General features: G+C 47.9%; 1 protein-coding gene across 2 annotated transcripts in view; it reads left to right on the plus strand.

Annotated features, from left to right (window-relative positions):
* The first annotated feature begins 6,307 nt into the window (after positions 1 to 6,307).
* Rgs10 (regulator of G protein signaling 10) overlaps positions 6,308 to 15,328 on the plus strand; it is a 45,469-nt gene continuing 36,448 nt past the window's right edge. Inside the window, exon 1 of one of the 2 annotated variants that reach the window (XM_052762811.1) lies at positions 6,308 to 6,441. In XM_052762811.1, the coding sequence (XP_052618771.1) occupies positions 6,414 to 6,441 (28 nt within the window). In that variant the 5' untranslated portion in view covers positions 6,308 to 6,413. Of the gene's footprint in view, positions 6,442 to 7,055; positions 7,523 to 15,328 lie in introns of those variants that run through there. The other variant, XM_052762812.1, reaches the window with a different exon arrangement.

The following is a 15,328-nucleotide window of genomic DNA, read 5'->3' on the forward strand; positions in this document are numbered from 1 at the left end:
TGTGAGCACCCTGGATCTGGAAAGCACACTTGATATGATCTCTGGGTAACCATGGCTCACAGATGCCTCTACGGTGTGGGAGGCCTGTTGTGGGGAGGCTGCTCACATGCAGGTCTGGGAGGATAGGGAAGCTCTGCTTAATTTTGCTGTAAACCTAAAAATTCTCCACAAAATAGAGTTGATTTTTGTCTTTTAACAAGAAAATGCTATTCAGAGCCATGAAACATGATGGAAGAGCAAGGAGAGCAAGTGTGTGGGAGCCAGCTCTGAGGGCCAGGCCTGTGGTACACTGTCACTACAGGAGGGGTAGGGGACTAAGGGCAGCAAGCGAGGTGAAGGCAAGGAGCAAGGGGGGGCATGGAAAGGGGGGGCCCTCAACAGACTCAAATGTTGAGACCGTCAAGTGAGAAGGACAGAGGGCTGACTGGCGATCTTCCTGGGTGGTAGAGACAGATAATGGACTAGTGAGGCCTAGGAGATTAGGAGGAGAGGGACCAGGCAAGGCGAGAGAGCGTCAGGTCACAAGAAGTGTTTTGTTGAAAATGCTGTGATGAAGTTGGGCAATAGAATAAGTGGAGAAGTGGTGAATTTTTAAAAATTGTTTTGAAGACATGTTTCCCTATGTAGCTGAGGCTGGCCTCGAACTCAAGATCCTCTTGCCTCAGCACACCCATTGCTAGTATTACAGACACACACCACTACCACATTAGGGAGAAAAGTTCATTGTTTACTTATTTAATAGAACAATATCTGATTGGGGGACTAGAGAGTTGGTTCAGTGGTGAAGAGTGAACATTACTCTTGAAGAGGATCCAAGTTCAGTTCCCAGCACCCACACTGGGTGGCTCACAACCGACTGTAACTGGCTCTAGGAGATTCGACTCCCTCCTCTACACCCCCAGCCCCCGCACCTGCATTCACGTGCACACTCCTAGAGGGGCACACACATATAGCTGAAATCTGTGCCCTGTGATCCCAGTTTCCGTCCGCCCTACACACAGCAACCGCCGTTCTCCTCGGTGGCTCTGCATACGCAGCCGCCTTAGTACACGCCTGTTGCGTGTACTCACCTAGTACAGCATCCTTCAAGTTTATCCAGGTCTCAGGAACAGCAGTATTTCCTTCTTTCCTTCTTGGGACTGTTTTGATTTTGAAATTGGAAATAGACAAGTCTAGCTACAAGTTGATAGAATTAATCAGTCTTATTTTTATTTTATTTTAATTTTACTTGAGACAGTATCTCACTGTAGCCTAGCCTAACCTAGAACTCACAATGTAGTCAAGGTTGGTCTCAAACTCTTGGCAACCCTCTTTCTATAGCCTGTCTACAGCCGGGATTATAGACATGAGCCACCATGCCCTGCCAATCTGCCGAGTTAGCTGAAGAGCTATCCAGAACCTTCAGCTTTCTCTCCACGGACGCAATGCCGCCTGAGGAGGATGCTCCCGGTAGCCCAAGGAAGGTGCTCCCAACATCACATTAGCTGAAAATAGCCAACCCAGGTTCAGCTACTGTCTGGCCTTCAGCTTCCTGATTTGCAGCCCAAGATACTGGCCTCCAAGGATCTCTGAACTGTGGCATGCCAGGAACGCGTGGGGTGACGTTCAAGAGAGATCAAAGCTGGGAACAGCAGACGCTGTCTGCCTGGTCCTTCCATGGGAAACTGAGTTTTAAGAAAGAAAAAAAAGTGCTGTAAAAATGACAACCCAGAAGAAGAGGATGCGGGGGGGGGGGGGGGGGGGGGCGCATGAGCAAAGTATGATGATGTATGTGTACAAAAATGCCATAAGGAAACCACTAAATTACATAATTTCTATATAATATATTATTTTGAACACTCACTTTAAGCAAACTTTTACAAAAACAAAGTCTTCATATTTGTATCAATAAGTTCAAATGGAGTTTTGAGCCAGGTTCTGATTTCTGATTTCTGGCTGTCTGGTTTAAAAGTGTGTATCAGCACTAGGGAAACAGAGGCCTCTGGATCCCTGTGAGTTCGAGACCAGCCTGGTCTACAGAGTGAGTTCCAGGACAGCCAGAGCTACACAGAGAAACCCTGTCTCGAAAAAACAAAAACAAAAGCAAAACAACAACGACAACATGGTGTATAAACTGCGGCCAGTTTGCAAAACATGAATATATGTAATAATGAAAATATGTCACCCAAAAGCCTATGATCCAAAGATAAATTCTAGTAACATTTAGTGTGGTTAACTGCCAGCTTTGTATAAATAAATATTGACCTCATCCATTCCAAAAGCTGGGGCCTGAAGACTCTACCAACTGAGCTATCCCCAGCCAGGCTTATCAAATTTTAATTAAGTTCAATTTATTTATTTATTCATGCATTAATTTATTGCTTATGTTTATGGTTGCTCATGTGCCACGGCATGCACGTGGACTTCACCAACTGAGCTATATCCCCAGCAGGGCTTCTCAAAGTTGTATTCTATTCATTTATTTCTATTCATTATGTTTATTTACTGTGTATGTGCATGGTCATGCACGTGGAGGTCAGAGGGCAACTTGCCGGAGTCAGTTCTTCCCTCCCACTGTGTGGATCTGGGGGATCCTTTTTCTTCCTATGAAAGTTTTGTTAAAAGTCTGCTCATACAACACCACATGAGCTTCATTCGGTCTTTTTTTTGTGGTTTTTGGTGTGTGTGTGTTTTTTTTTTTCCTGGCAGTGTCTTACATAGTCTAGGCTGGCCTCAAACTCACCATGTGATCGACAGCGATCTTGAATTTCTAGTGTCCTGCCTCCACCTCCTGAATGCTAGGATGAAAGTCAGCTACCACCACACCCAGTTTTTGTATTGCCGGGGTGGAATCCAGGCTTCCGGCATGCTAGGCACGTTCCCTCCTAACACGTGGTCTTTTAGGACTGTTAGTCTATCATAGGAATGAACACATTCCTTGGTAGCTTGGTCATCTTCTGAGTGGGCATTTTTAGCCACCATAAACAACACCGAAAAGAACCTTGCAACGATACATGTAATAATTGCACGGATTATTTTTTTTTAATACTTTTTGGCAGAAATGACTGGTTGTCAAATTATTCACTGGCTCAATGGATGTAAACACTTCAAAGACTCTATACATAATGCCAAGTAGCACCTTACCATGTCTGCCTCCCTGAACAACTGAGTAGTTGTAAGGACTTGCTCTCCCCTTACGTCTTGTAAGAATTACTATTAGTAATTATACCTTGTGCACATCTCACTGTTACTACCATGTCAACTTCCTATAATTAAAACAAAAATTCAGGGCTGAGGTCTAGCTCAGCGGCAGAGAGCTTGCCTGGCATGTGCAAGGCTCCAGGTTTCATCCCCAGCACCACAAATAAGCAAAGCAACACTCCCCCAAACCTTTCTGACTATATGTAGGCTGAAGTTTCCTATTTATGGAAACGACTTGCAGTAGCAGTGAGAGTAATTTGGATTCCAGTGATTTCTTTGTGCGCCTCCATGTGCTGGGCACCATGCCAGGTGCTTTTATTGTTTATTACTGCTGCAGCCACACCTTCAGAATGTAGGTGTTCCCGTGTCCCATGAGGCTGTGATATGCTGAGGACAGAGTGCTGGTCAGTTTGCATGGCTAAGATGGGTACCAGGTCATTTGACTTGGAACCTAGCATATTTAACCCTACCTCAAAGTGCTTATGTGGATCTGATATATATATATACACACACACACATATGTATGTACATATATATTATGTGTATTATGTATACACATGATATATGTATATAGGATATACACACATACATGTGTCTGTATATACCACATGTGAATATATATATACATACATATATATATATATATATATATGTCATAAGAGATATTCTAACATTCACAGCTTACCAGTTTTATTTGAGACAGGGTTTCATGTAGTGTAGACTGGCTCTAAGCTCACTATGTAGTCAAGGATGATCTTAAATTTCAGATCCTGCTGCCTCCTCCCCCTGAGTGCTGGTGATATAGGTGTACACCATCATGCCCTGTTCTATTTAGTGTTGGAGATCAAACCCACAGCTTGGTGCTTGCCTAGCAACTGAACTATATGACCAACCAGGCCTACCCAAGTTTTACTACATTTATTTAGTTATTTAGCTATTTTTACTTTATCTTCCGTGCATGAATGTTTTCCTTGCACACACTTATGTACACCACATGCATGCCACTTGGATCCTGTGGAACTGGTATTACGGATGGCTGAGAGTTACCATGTGGGCCCTGGGAATTGAATCCAGGTCCTCTGCAAGAGCAGCAAGTACTCTAACCACTGAGTCCTCTCTCCAGTCCCCACATTTACTTATTTTAGTCTGTATAAGTGTGTAAGAGTGTCCATATTGGCCTGGGCATGGTGGGGCACACCTTTGATCCCAGCACTAGGGAGGCAGAGGCAGGTGGATCTCTATGACACAGTTTCAAGGCTAGCCTGGTCTACATAGTGAATTCCAGGGCAGTCAGGGCTACATAGAGAGACCCTGTTTCAACAAAACGAAACCACAACAAAGTGAGTGGACATGTCATGCCGTGAACGTGAAGTCAGAGGGCAGCTTGCGGTTCTCTCTTCCCCCTGTGTGGGTACCTGCTGAGTTATCTTACCCACCCTCACTAAAGTCTTAACATTCCTGGGTAGAATAAGCCACACTGACCTACAAAGCTCAGCTCTCTGAAATTCCAGTCTATCTGAAGAACTCCAGAGCCCCTGCCTCTGGTCTGATGTGATAGTCTGTCCTTTATCGGAAGATAAAGCCAGCAGAGGGAGGGATGGAACCTAACCTATTTGCCTTCTTGGCCAGCCAGCTGCCATCATTTCTTTTGAAGGCTTGACTGAGAGGAGCAGAGGGGCAAGACTTGGAGGGGTGATCTCTCTTGGAGGGGAGAGTCTTCAGTTAGGATTCAGACTGTACCCATAACCCACCTGTGTGAGCACTGTGAGCCTGCTCTGACAGCTTGAGGCTTTTTACCTTTTTTTTTTTTTTTTTTTTTTTTTTTTGCCTGTTTTATTCTGTTTGTTTTTGAGACAGGGTATCACTATGTAGCCTTGGCTGTCCTGGAATCTCTATGTAGACCAGTCTGGCCTCGAACTCCTGGAGATCCACCAGCCTCTGCCTCTGCCTTAAGTGCTGGCATCAAAACTGTGTGCCAGCACGGGCTTTTTACTTCTATTCTTGGTCTCTGTGTGTTACATGTGAACACTGGCTCGTGGAGCTACATATATGAGTGTTTTGTCTGCATGTATGTATATGTACCATATGTGTGCCTGGTGCTCAAAGAAGCCAGAGGAGGACGTCAGATCCCTGCAACTGGAGCTACTGATGGTTGTGAACTGTCGTGTGGGTGCTGGGAATCAAACCCTGATCCTTAACCCCTGAGCCATCTCTCCAGCCCCAGGCAGCAATTTCACGAGTCTCAAAACAAAAACAAACAACAACAAATAAAAACTGAACTGTTTACTAACCTGTAAGCTCCAAGCTCACAGGACAGAGAGAAGGGTCTGAGCTGTTAACTTTCCCATTATCCCCCACTGCCTAAGCGTGGAGCACTTCGCTCAGCAGGGTCTCGGAGCACATCCTGGGCCACACCGGGCTTGTTGAGGGCATGGTGGGGTGGACCTGGCTGTTAGTGTTGGGTTTGGCTGGCTGTGCCTAACTTCTACCTATTGTGTTAGTCTCCGCGTTTCGTTTCCTGTGTTAGCTTTGGCGTATTTATGATTAGCCTCTTGGGGAAGCTTTCAATGGAGGTCGGTCAGGAAAATTCTGTTACTCTTCTCAGAAAGCAGTGATCTTTTGGGATAGTTAAACTCTTCATCTATCTATCTATCTATCTATCTATCTATCTATCTATCTATCTATCATCTATCTATCTATCTATCATCTATCTATCCATCTATCATGTATCTATCTATCATGTATCTATCCATCCATCTATCTATCTATCTATCTATCTATCTATCATCTATCTATCATCTATCTATCTATCTATCTATCTATCTATCTATCTATCTATCCATCTATCTATCATCTAGCGATCATGTATCTATTGAGAGAGACTCTCTATGTAGCCCCGGCTGTCCTGGAACTCCCTATGTAGATCAGCTGTCCTCTGATTCAAAGAGATCCTCCTGCTTTGCCTGCGGAGTCCTGGGACTGCTGGGATTAAAGGAATGCTACGCCACGCCTGTCGGTTTAGGTTCAACTCTTACAGAGTGCTTGCCTATTACCGAAGAGCCATTTCAATGGCCGGGAAGCCTGTCCCGGGAGTGAGCCAACAGCAGCCGGAAACACTCAGAAAGCCCGGCTTGGAAGCCAGGCTCTCTGATGGTGCTCACCTGCAAGCCGCAGCTGAGGACCTCTGCAGCCTTCAAGGAACGGAACATCCTCTTTGGGTAGCACAAAGGGCCATGTTTGGAAATGACGGAGCAGGAAAGGGTAGGGAGAATAACCACAGAGGACCAGAGCTGAGGTGGCGTTGGGACTGCAGGGTGGACAAAAAGGGAGCAAAATGGAGCAAAATGGGAAGCTCAGAATAGAAGATATAAAGGAAAGTGCCAACTAGTGAAAATCCTGCGAAAGAACGCGCAGGGGGGTGGGGTGGGGGGACTGGGGAATGGTTTAGAAAAATAGCAATTAGCACAGCTAAAAATAAAGACCAATTTCGAGACAAAGCCAGATCCAAAGGAGAAAAATAAAACTCGCCAGAAAGACAATTCCTTGCAAACCAAAATGCTCAAGAAAATGGGGCTAATGACACCCCCGTCTTGGGCTGTTTTGTAGAAGAAATGAGAAACTAGATGAGCGTGAAGCGCGGCGCTGAGCAGGTGACAGGCACCAGGAGAGGAGCGATGAGCCCGGCTCCGGGACCTACGGGATTCTGCTAGTTGAGCGGAAAGGTCCTCCTGAGACTGCACCCAAGTGTCGTCCAAGTTAAAAATGTGCCGGCGCGCTCCGATCTGCGCGCTGGAACCGCAGAGGCTCAGGCAGTGTTCTCTGAGGTCTGTCGGTTCCAGAGCCTCGAAGCCGGGACACAAGGCGTGGCGTGGGTTGGAGTGGGCACCCACACTTGTCTCCTGGTTTTGGCAACGCCTCCCGGGTATCCGCCGCGTGAGCAGGCGGTGCACCCACAGAGTCGGAGTCGGGTAGACCCGGGGGCGATCTGGAAGGTGACTACGGCCTGGCAGGGACAAGGAACGCTGTGCGTCTCCCAGGCCGCGAGGGGAGGGACCGGGATGCGCGCGGGAGCTGAGGGTCACCCGAGGCCACTTCACTCTACCCTGCGCGGGTAGCTGGAGGCTGGACCCAATGCCCACGGGTACGGGTGATCAGGGAGAGGGGAGCGCCGCGGAAAGAAGGCGGCGGGCGGGGCCTGGAGGGGCGGCGTCGCGCGGGCTCCACCTCCTCTTTGCCCTCCTCGGGTTCTGCCGCCGTGCCGCCCGGCTGCTCCGTCCTCGGGCGCCCGCGGCGATGTTCACCCGCGCCGTGAACCGACTGAGCAGGAAGCGGCCGCCGTCTGGTAAGTGACTGTGGGCGCTGGGGCGCGGGAAGGGCTGGGTCGTGGGGGTCCCCTGGCGCGGCTCGCGGTGCCGCCCGGACAGCAGCTGCGCTCCTCCCGGCTCGCTCTGTCCCAGCCGCGGCGGGAGCGCAGAGCCGGGGAGCCGCCCCGGGAGGAAGTTAAGCTTGAAGCTAGAGCCACAGCAGCTTTTTTTTCGAGAGAAGGTCTGAGAGCCACGGGAGACAGAGAACAGCCCCCTACTCTGAGGCAGCGTGGGAGCCAGGCTCCCCTCTTATGTGCAGCCTCCGCCACCGGCCGAGTGGCAAGGATGCTCCACCGGACCTCTGCATCCCCGGAGCGGCCGGCCCCGCGGCGCCAAAAAGTGGAGTCCCAAGGTGGCTGCACACCAGGGCGGGGGAGTCACTTTGTCTTTTCCCCTGGACCAGCCCGACCCACAGTTTGGGGCAACTTGGCAAGACAAAGAACCCACAGTGCAGAAATGGTGATTCGAATCCTGTCATCTTTTTTTTTGTTCATAATAACACCTAACATTCTTTGGTGGCTTATGTTGTGGCCAGGAGCTGTGTTGACATCTGTGCTTTTCTCTTGTCTTCACCCGTAGACTAGCCGCGCTGGAGGGGTGGGGTTCTGAAGCCAGGGTCTTGGGTGACCTGCTCTACTCCTAGTTGGTGGACCTTTCAAACCTACGTTTGTGTGCTTGCTAGACTCTGGTTTGGAGTTCACCGGCTTGCTTTCCTGTCGCCCAGAGATTCACTCTGTGTCAGCCGGTTTCCTCTTTTCACCTAAACATCAACTGTGGTTAAGCGACTGCAATCAGACAGATTGAATCCCAGTGCCACCACTCACCAGCTGTGCAACTTCTTTGTAAGGGGTAGGGATGTGCAAAGTGTAGCTTTAAGTGCTTAATTGGAGCCTGCCCTCCCTCCACCCATCAACTCATGCAAATCATTTCATTAAATATTTAAGGCGACCCTACTAAAGTCAGATTTCGTGCAGTTATTCGTAAAGAGTTTGCACCGTTGCCTAATATGAATTAAAGTGCTCCATTAGTGTCGTCTGTGTGGCCAGATTCCCTTGTGAGTGTGGATGGCTGACGCAGGCAGGCTACGGAGAGGTGGTCAGATTCTAGGCACTGGAGTTAAACTTCCGATTCCAACCTTGACTCTGTCATTCGGCGACACTGAATAATGAATGTCCTTGGACCTTTCTGTGCCACAGAGCTGTGCTGGAGCTGGCTCAGTGTGGCTTGCAAGAGCCAATTGCTAAATACTCAGGGCATCAGGGAACGGGTTGCGCAGTCATAGGTGGGTTGAAATTAGCTGTGGTGGGACATATCAACATACGACAGACATCAGGGCTTGTGAACAGTGGATTTCAGATTTCTGAAAGCTGTAGACTTTACACACTTAATTTTTAAAAATTTTAAATTACATTTATCGTGTGTGTGTGTGTGTGTGTCTGTGTGTGTGTCTGTGTCTGTGTGTGTGTCTGTGTGTGTGTCTCTGTGTGTGTGTGTCTGTGTGTGTGTCTGTGTGTGTGTGTGTGTGTGTGTGTGTGTCTATCTGTCTACTGTCTGTCGTCTATCTGTTTTCCTGTTTGCCTGCCTCTCTGCCCGTGTACATGCCACAGCTTGCATGTGGAGGTCAGAAGACAATTGGAAATCAGTTCTCTCCTTCTACCGTACAGGTCCCAGTAATCAAACTCAGGCTCTCAGGCTTGGATACAAACCTCTTTACCCACTGAGCCATCTTGCTGGCCCTTAACTACAGACTTTAATTCTGATAAATATGTGTTCAAGTTACTAATAGCAGGGCCAGCAGTTAAACATGAGAAGCTCCAAAATGCAGTGCTGGATACGTGATAAAGGCGTAGGAGTTACGAGCTTCCTTTTCTTTCTCTCCCTTGTTATACAGAGCAGTTGTGAATAGCCCTGCATAGGTTGCTTGTTGCTTTGAATTATATTTGGCCTGAATAGAATAGAAATAGAGCCACTGAATCATGACAGATGAATGGATTTTGGATGCTTTTGCATATGGCCACGTTGCATTCCCAAGCTGAATGGCAGTTTCAGAAACGTTAGTCGCATGTACCTGTTCCAGGGCAACAGACTTGAACACTGATGACGTTCTCCCACACTGCCGATAGAAAGGCCAGAAGTTAAACAGCAGGGCTTGGTGTTGGACGTCTGGAATGTAAGAGCTCAGGTTCCTTGAAATCTGTGGGTATAAGGTCTGCCACTCTTGTGAAAGGATATGTGCCCCTGCCAGTCTGGTCACTGACATCACCACTGAATAGCAGGAAAAGAAGGCGTCAAGTGAGAGAGGGAGGGTGGGAGGCCGGCAAGCCAGCCACAGGATGCTGAAGGATTTGAGGGAGGGTAGTTTTGATTGTTTTTTTCTAGTGGTGCTAGGGGCACACCCGGGGCCTGGCGCATGTAGGCAAGTGGTCTGCCACAGAGTGACAATCCCACCTGATCTTTGCTTTGAAAGAGTTTTTTCCAAAATGTCCAACTCAGGCCCCACCCAAGCTGGAGGTACCTCTGCAAGAGCCTGGACTTGGAGCTGACAGCAAGACTGTCTCCTCCAGAGCATTTTATGTGTGGCCGAAGAGCTAAATCTTATCAAAGATGGTATCCAGAAGCTGAGAGCTGTAGGCTCCACCCATTTCTAAGGTTTATAGTTTGAGGCCCCTTTGTCTCATTTCTAAGGTCTCTCAAAATATGTTTTGCCTACCAGGTTGGGGAAGTGGGGGCTTGATAAAAGTCAGACCCCGGTTCAATCTTAGGGACCCAGGGGAGCAAGAAGAGTTAACTGCATTTTTAGCAAGTACCCCAGTGGTTTTTTTTTTCTGAAATGTGAGGACTCCTCAGAGGGTCCTGTCCCCTGTCCACAACCTGCACTGTTAATAACTGGCAAGATCCAGCTACATGGCCTATCAGAGAAGTTCTCTTTACATTATCCCATTAAACCCTGGGAACATTGCAGAGTTATTGCTGGGCTTACGTTTTTATTTGAAGGTGACAATCTGCACAGAAATTTAACATATTTGTTTTTAACAACTTGACAGTGGAGCGTGTTGGTGGTTGGGCAAACTGACTTGTAGAGACTCATGGGCTGGGCCTTGGGGCTGCGGGAGAGCAAGGCTAGCCTGCAAGATAAGATGGCCTTTTTGTCTAGATGACATCAGCTCAGCCTGCTTGGGTCCCCCCAAGAGCAGCCCACAGACAAGATGGAGGCGGGCAGGAGGTGCAATGTGACAATATTTTGTTTGTCTTCTTTCCTCAGAGCAGAGGACTTAGATGCCCAGGCAGGGTCTGGATTGGCTATTTCCTAGAGCTTTCGTGGGGAACCAGACACTTCCCTCCTCGAGCTGAGTGATCCCCCTGGCCCCCGCATGCTGGGTTCTAAGAACGTGTTGTTTATACTGTACTAAATATATTCTGGTCGCTTCTGCTTCCCCCAGATAGCTAGTTGTCCACTGCAGCAGCCTGGGGGTGGCCGCCCTCGGAGAAGAGGGGCCTCAGGCAGGCAATAACAGCAGCCCCTTGATAAGGGCCGTCAGGAGGCATCCACTACGGGAAACAGTCCCTGCAGACTTCCAGGGACAAATTTCTCTTTGCGTCTGGTTCCCATCTCTCCAGGGCCATGCATGCCTAGTGCCCAGGTTTGCCTTGCGGCCTTCACCTGGTCTGGTCCTTTTCACCCCCATCCTTCTGCCCCTCACTCTATCCGTAGAGGTATTGGGCATTCCTACCTCCTTAAGGGTGCCCTTCCTCCAAGCCTGACTGGTACTCGGCACCTGACAGTAGCCTGTTTCAGAAGAAGGGAAGTTGGGTCCCCAGGGGTGGGAACTACTTCAAGGCTGCTCCTCTGCAAAGAAGCAGACACCATAACCCGTCTCTGCCTCTAGGCCAGGGCTGCCTGCACACACGACCACTCAGTCGGCTTGTTAGCTATTTAGTGAGTAAGTATGGAGGTGATGACCTGTGCCCTGTCTTCTCCCCTCCCATCTGAGAGGTCCTGGTCTTATTTTCTCAATTCATAGTACATCGATGACTGAAAGTCAGAGTTTCCCTTTGTTGCGTCGTTACCTGACTTTCCTTCCCAGCTTCTTCGACCAGCCATTCTGGAACAGACTCGGACCTCCTCCATCCTGCTGTTTGCTTCTTTGTAGTAAGTTGCTCCATTCACCTCCGTGGGCCTTATTTCCTGGTTGGGTACATGCTCAGAGACTGTCGTCTGTTTTTAGTGGCTGTTTTCTTCTCTCAGTGCCTCTGACCCCTTGATCAGTGCCCAGCTTTTAGCTCATTCCCCTGAAAGTATTGATCATTAGAAACTAGAGTCAGGAGTGCTAGATGTGCTGTTAACCCCTGAGGAACACAGCACCTTTGTTCTTAAGAAATGTGTGGGCTGGAGCCGGGAGAGAGAGCACAGTTGATGAAACGCTGTTCATTCAACGTTAGGACCGCGGCTCGATCCCCAGGTCCCCGAGGACGGCTCATGCTTGGAATCCCAGCACTGGGAAAGTGGAGTCGTGTGGATCCCAGGAACTCACTGGCCAGTGAGCCTAGCCTATTTAGTTGTCCCTGGCCAGTGAGAGACGCTGTGTCAAAAGAGAAGGTGGACAGTGCCTGCGGGGGACACCCGTGTCTCTACCTGCTCGTGTGCACTTGTCCACCAGCACACATGTCCACCAGCACACACAGGAACACACACACAAAAAGCAATATGTGGGCTGGGGCTGGGGGTGTAGCTCAGTTAAGAGAGTGCTTGTTCAGCAGGCCCAGAGCTCTGAATTCAATCCCCAGCACAACATGGTGGATTCTAGCACCAGAGAGGTAGAGGTAGGAGGTTCAGAAATTCAAGACCATCCTTGGCTAAAGGCCAATCAGAGCTACACGATGTCCCCTTTCAACACACACACACACACACACACACACACACACACACACACACACACACACACGTATTCACACATACATACACATACACACAGACACACACTCACAGCACACACACAGACACACATGCATACACACACATACACACAGGCGACATACATGCATGCATGCACACACATACACAGACACACACACATGTACTCACACATACACACATACATATACACACACAGACACACAGACACACATGCACACACACATACACACAGACACACACAGATGCACATACACACACACATAGACACACACGCATGCATGCACACACACAGACACACACATACTCACAGACACACACATATACACACACAGACACACACACATATACACATACATACACACACATACACATATATACACACACAGAGACACACACACTCACAGACACACACACTCACAGATACAGACACACATACACACAGACACACATGCACACACACATACACACAGACGACACACATGCATGCATGCACACACATACACACAGGCACACACATGTACTCACACATACAAACATACATACACACATGCACATATATACACACACACAGACACACACGCATGCACACACACACATGACATACATGCATGCATGCACACATACAGACACACACATATGTACTCACACATAACACATACATACACACACATACACACATACACACACAACACACTCACAGCACACACACTCACAGACACACAGACACACATGCATACACACACATGCACACAGACACACATGTATGCATGCACACACACACATACTCACAGACACACATGCACACACATATACACACACAGACACACACATACACATATATACACACACAGACACACATAAACTCATAGACACAGACACACACATACACACAGACACACACAGACACACATAGACACACACATACACACACAGACACATATACATACACACACATACATACACACACATACTCACAGACACACATACACACACATATACACACACAGACACACACATACACATATATATACACACAGACACACATAAGCTCATAGACACAGACACACAGACACACACATACACACAGACACACATAGACACACACAGACACACATAGACACACACATACACACACAGACACATATACATACACACAGACACAGAGACATATGCATGCATGCACACACATATACACAGACACACAGACACACACACAGACACACATACATACACATATATACACACACAGACACACACACTCACAGACACACACAGACATACACACATACACACACGGACACACAGACACACACTCACAGACACAGACATACACAGACACACACATGCATACACAGACACATATACATACACACACATACATACATACACACACATACATACACACATAGACACACACAGACACATATATGCATACACACACATACACACAGACACACACTCTCAGACACACACACAGACACACACTCAGACACACACAGGCACACATACATACACACATACACACACACATGCATAAGACACACACACATACACACACATACATACACACAGACACATATACATACACATACATACACACAGACACGCACACACTCTCAGACACACACACATACATATACAGACACACATACATACACACACACATACATACACAGACACACACATACACACATAGACACACACACATACACACACAGACACACACCCATACACACACAGACACATACATTACACACATACACACACATACATACACACATAGACACACATATGCATACACACACAGACACATATACATACACATACATGCACACAGACACACACACACTCTCAGACACACACATATACACACACATAGAAACACACACAGACACATACATACACAGACACACCCATACACACACAGACACATACATACACAGACACACACATACACACATAGACACACACATACACACACCCATACACACACAGACACATACATACACAGACACACATACATACACACACATATACACACATACATACATACACATAGACACACAGACACATACACACACACATACATACACACATAGATACACATGCATACACACATATACACAGACACATATACATACACATACATACACACAGACAGAAACATACACAGACACACACATCCACACATAGACACACACACATGCACACACACAGACACACACCCATACACACACAGACACATACACACACAGACACATACATACACAGACACACATACATACACACACATACACACACATATACACACATACACACACACACACACACACACACACACCCACCCCAAAAAAACAACAAACTCAACCAATCAAGGAGGAAAGAGAACAGATGCACGGCTGATTCATGAATGGCGGTGTGCTTGGGAGGCTGAGGTTGCGGTTTGCTGGGAGTCTGAGACCAGCCAGAGCTGCAACGGAAGAGCCCGCCTTAGAACCGGCCACCCCCTCACACACAGAGAAAGATGACTGATTCCGACAAACACTGCAGGTTTGGGACGAACCCAGGGCCTTGTGCATGCTGGGTAAGGGCTCTACCACTGAGCCACACCCCTAGCCCAGAAGTCCCTTATCTTGAAGCGAGTTGGAGACTGGGAAGAAAAGGTGTGGGGGAGGAAAGGCACACTTACACATAAATGTCGAGCCCCATTCTTGGAGACAAGGAAAGTCAGTGAAAGGGCTTTGGGGCCATTGCCGTTGTTTTTTTTTTTTCAAGGCCTCGGGGGCCCTCATTGTTTTTCTGGGCCTCTTGCCGCCTAGAAAGTGGGGATTCTTGGGAGGGCACAAACAACAGTGTGGCATCCTTATTT

This window comes from Peromyscus californicus, unplaced genomic scaffold, assembly GCF_007827085.1.
Source record: "Peromyscus californicus insignis strain IS unplaced genomic scaffold, ASM782708v3 Scaffold_4__1_contigs__length_199733344, whole genome shotgun sequence".
Taxonomy (NCBI): Eukaryota; Metazoa; Chordata; class Mammalia; order Rodentia; family Cricetidae; genus Peromyscus; species Peromyscus californicus.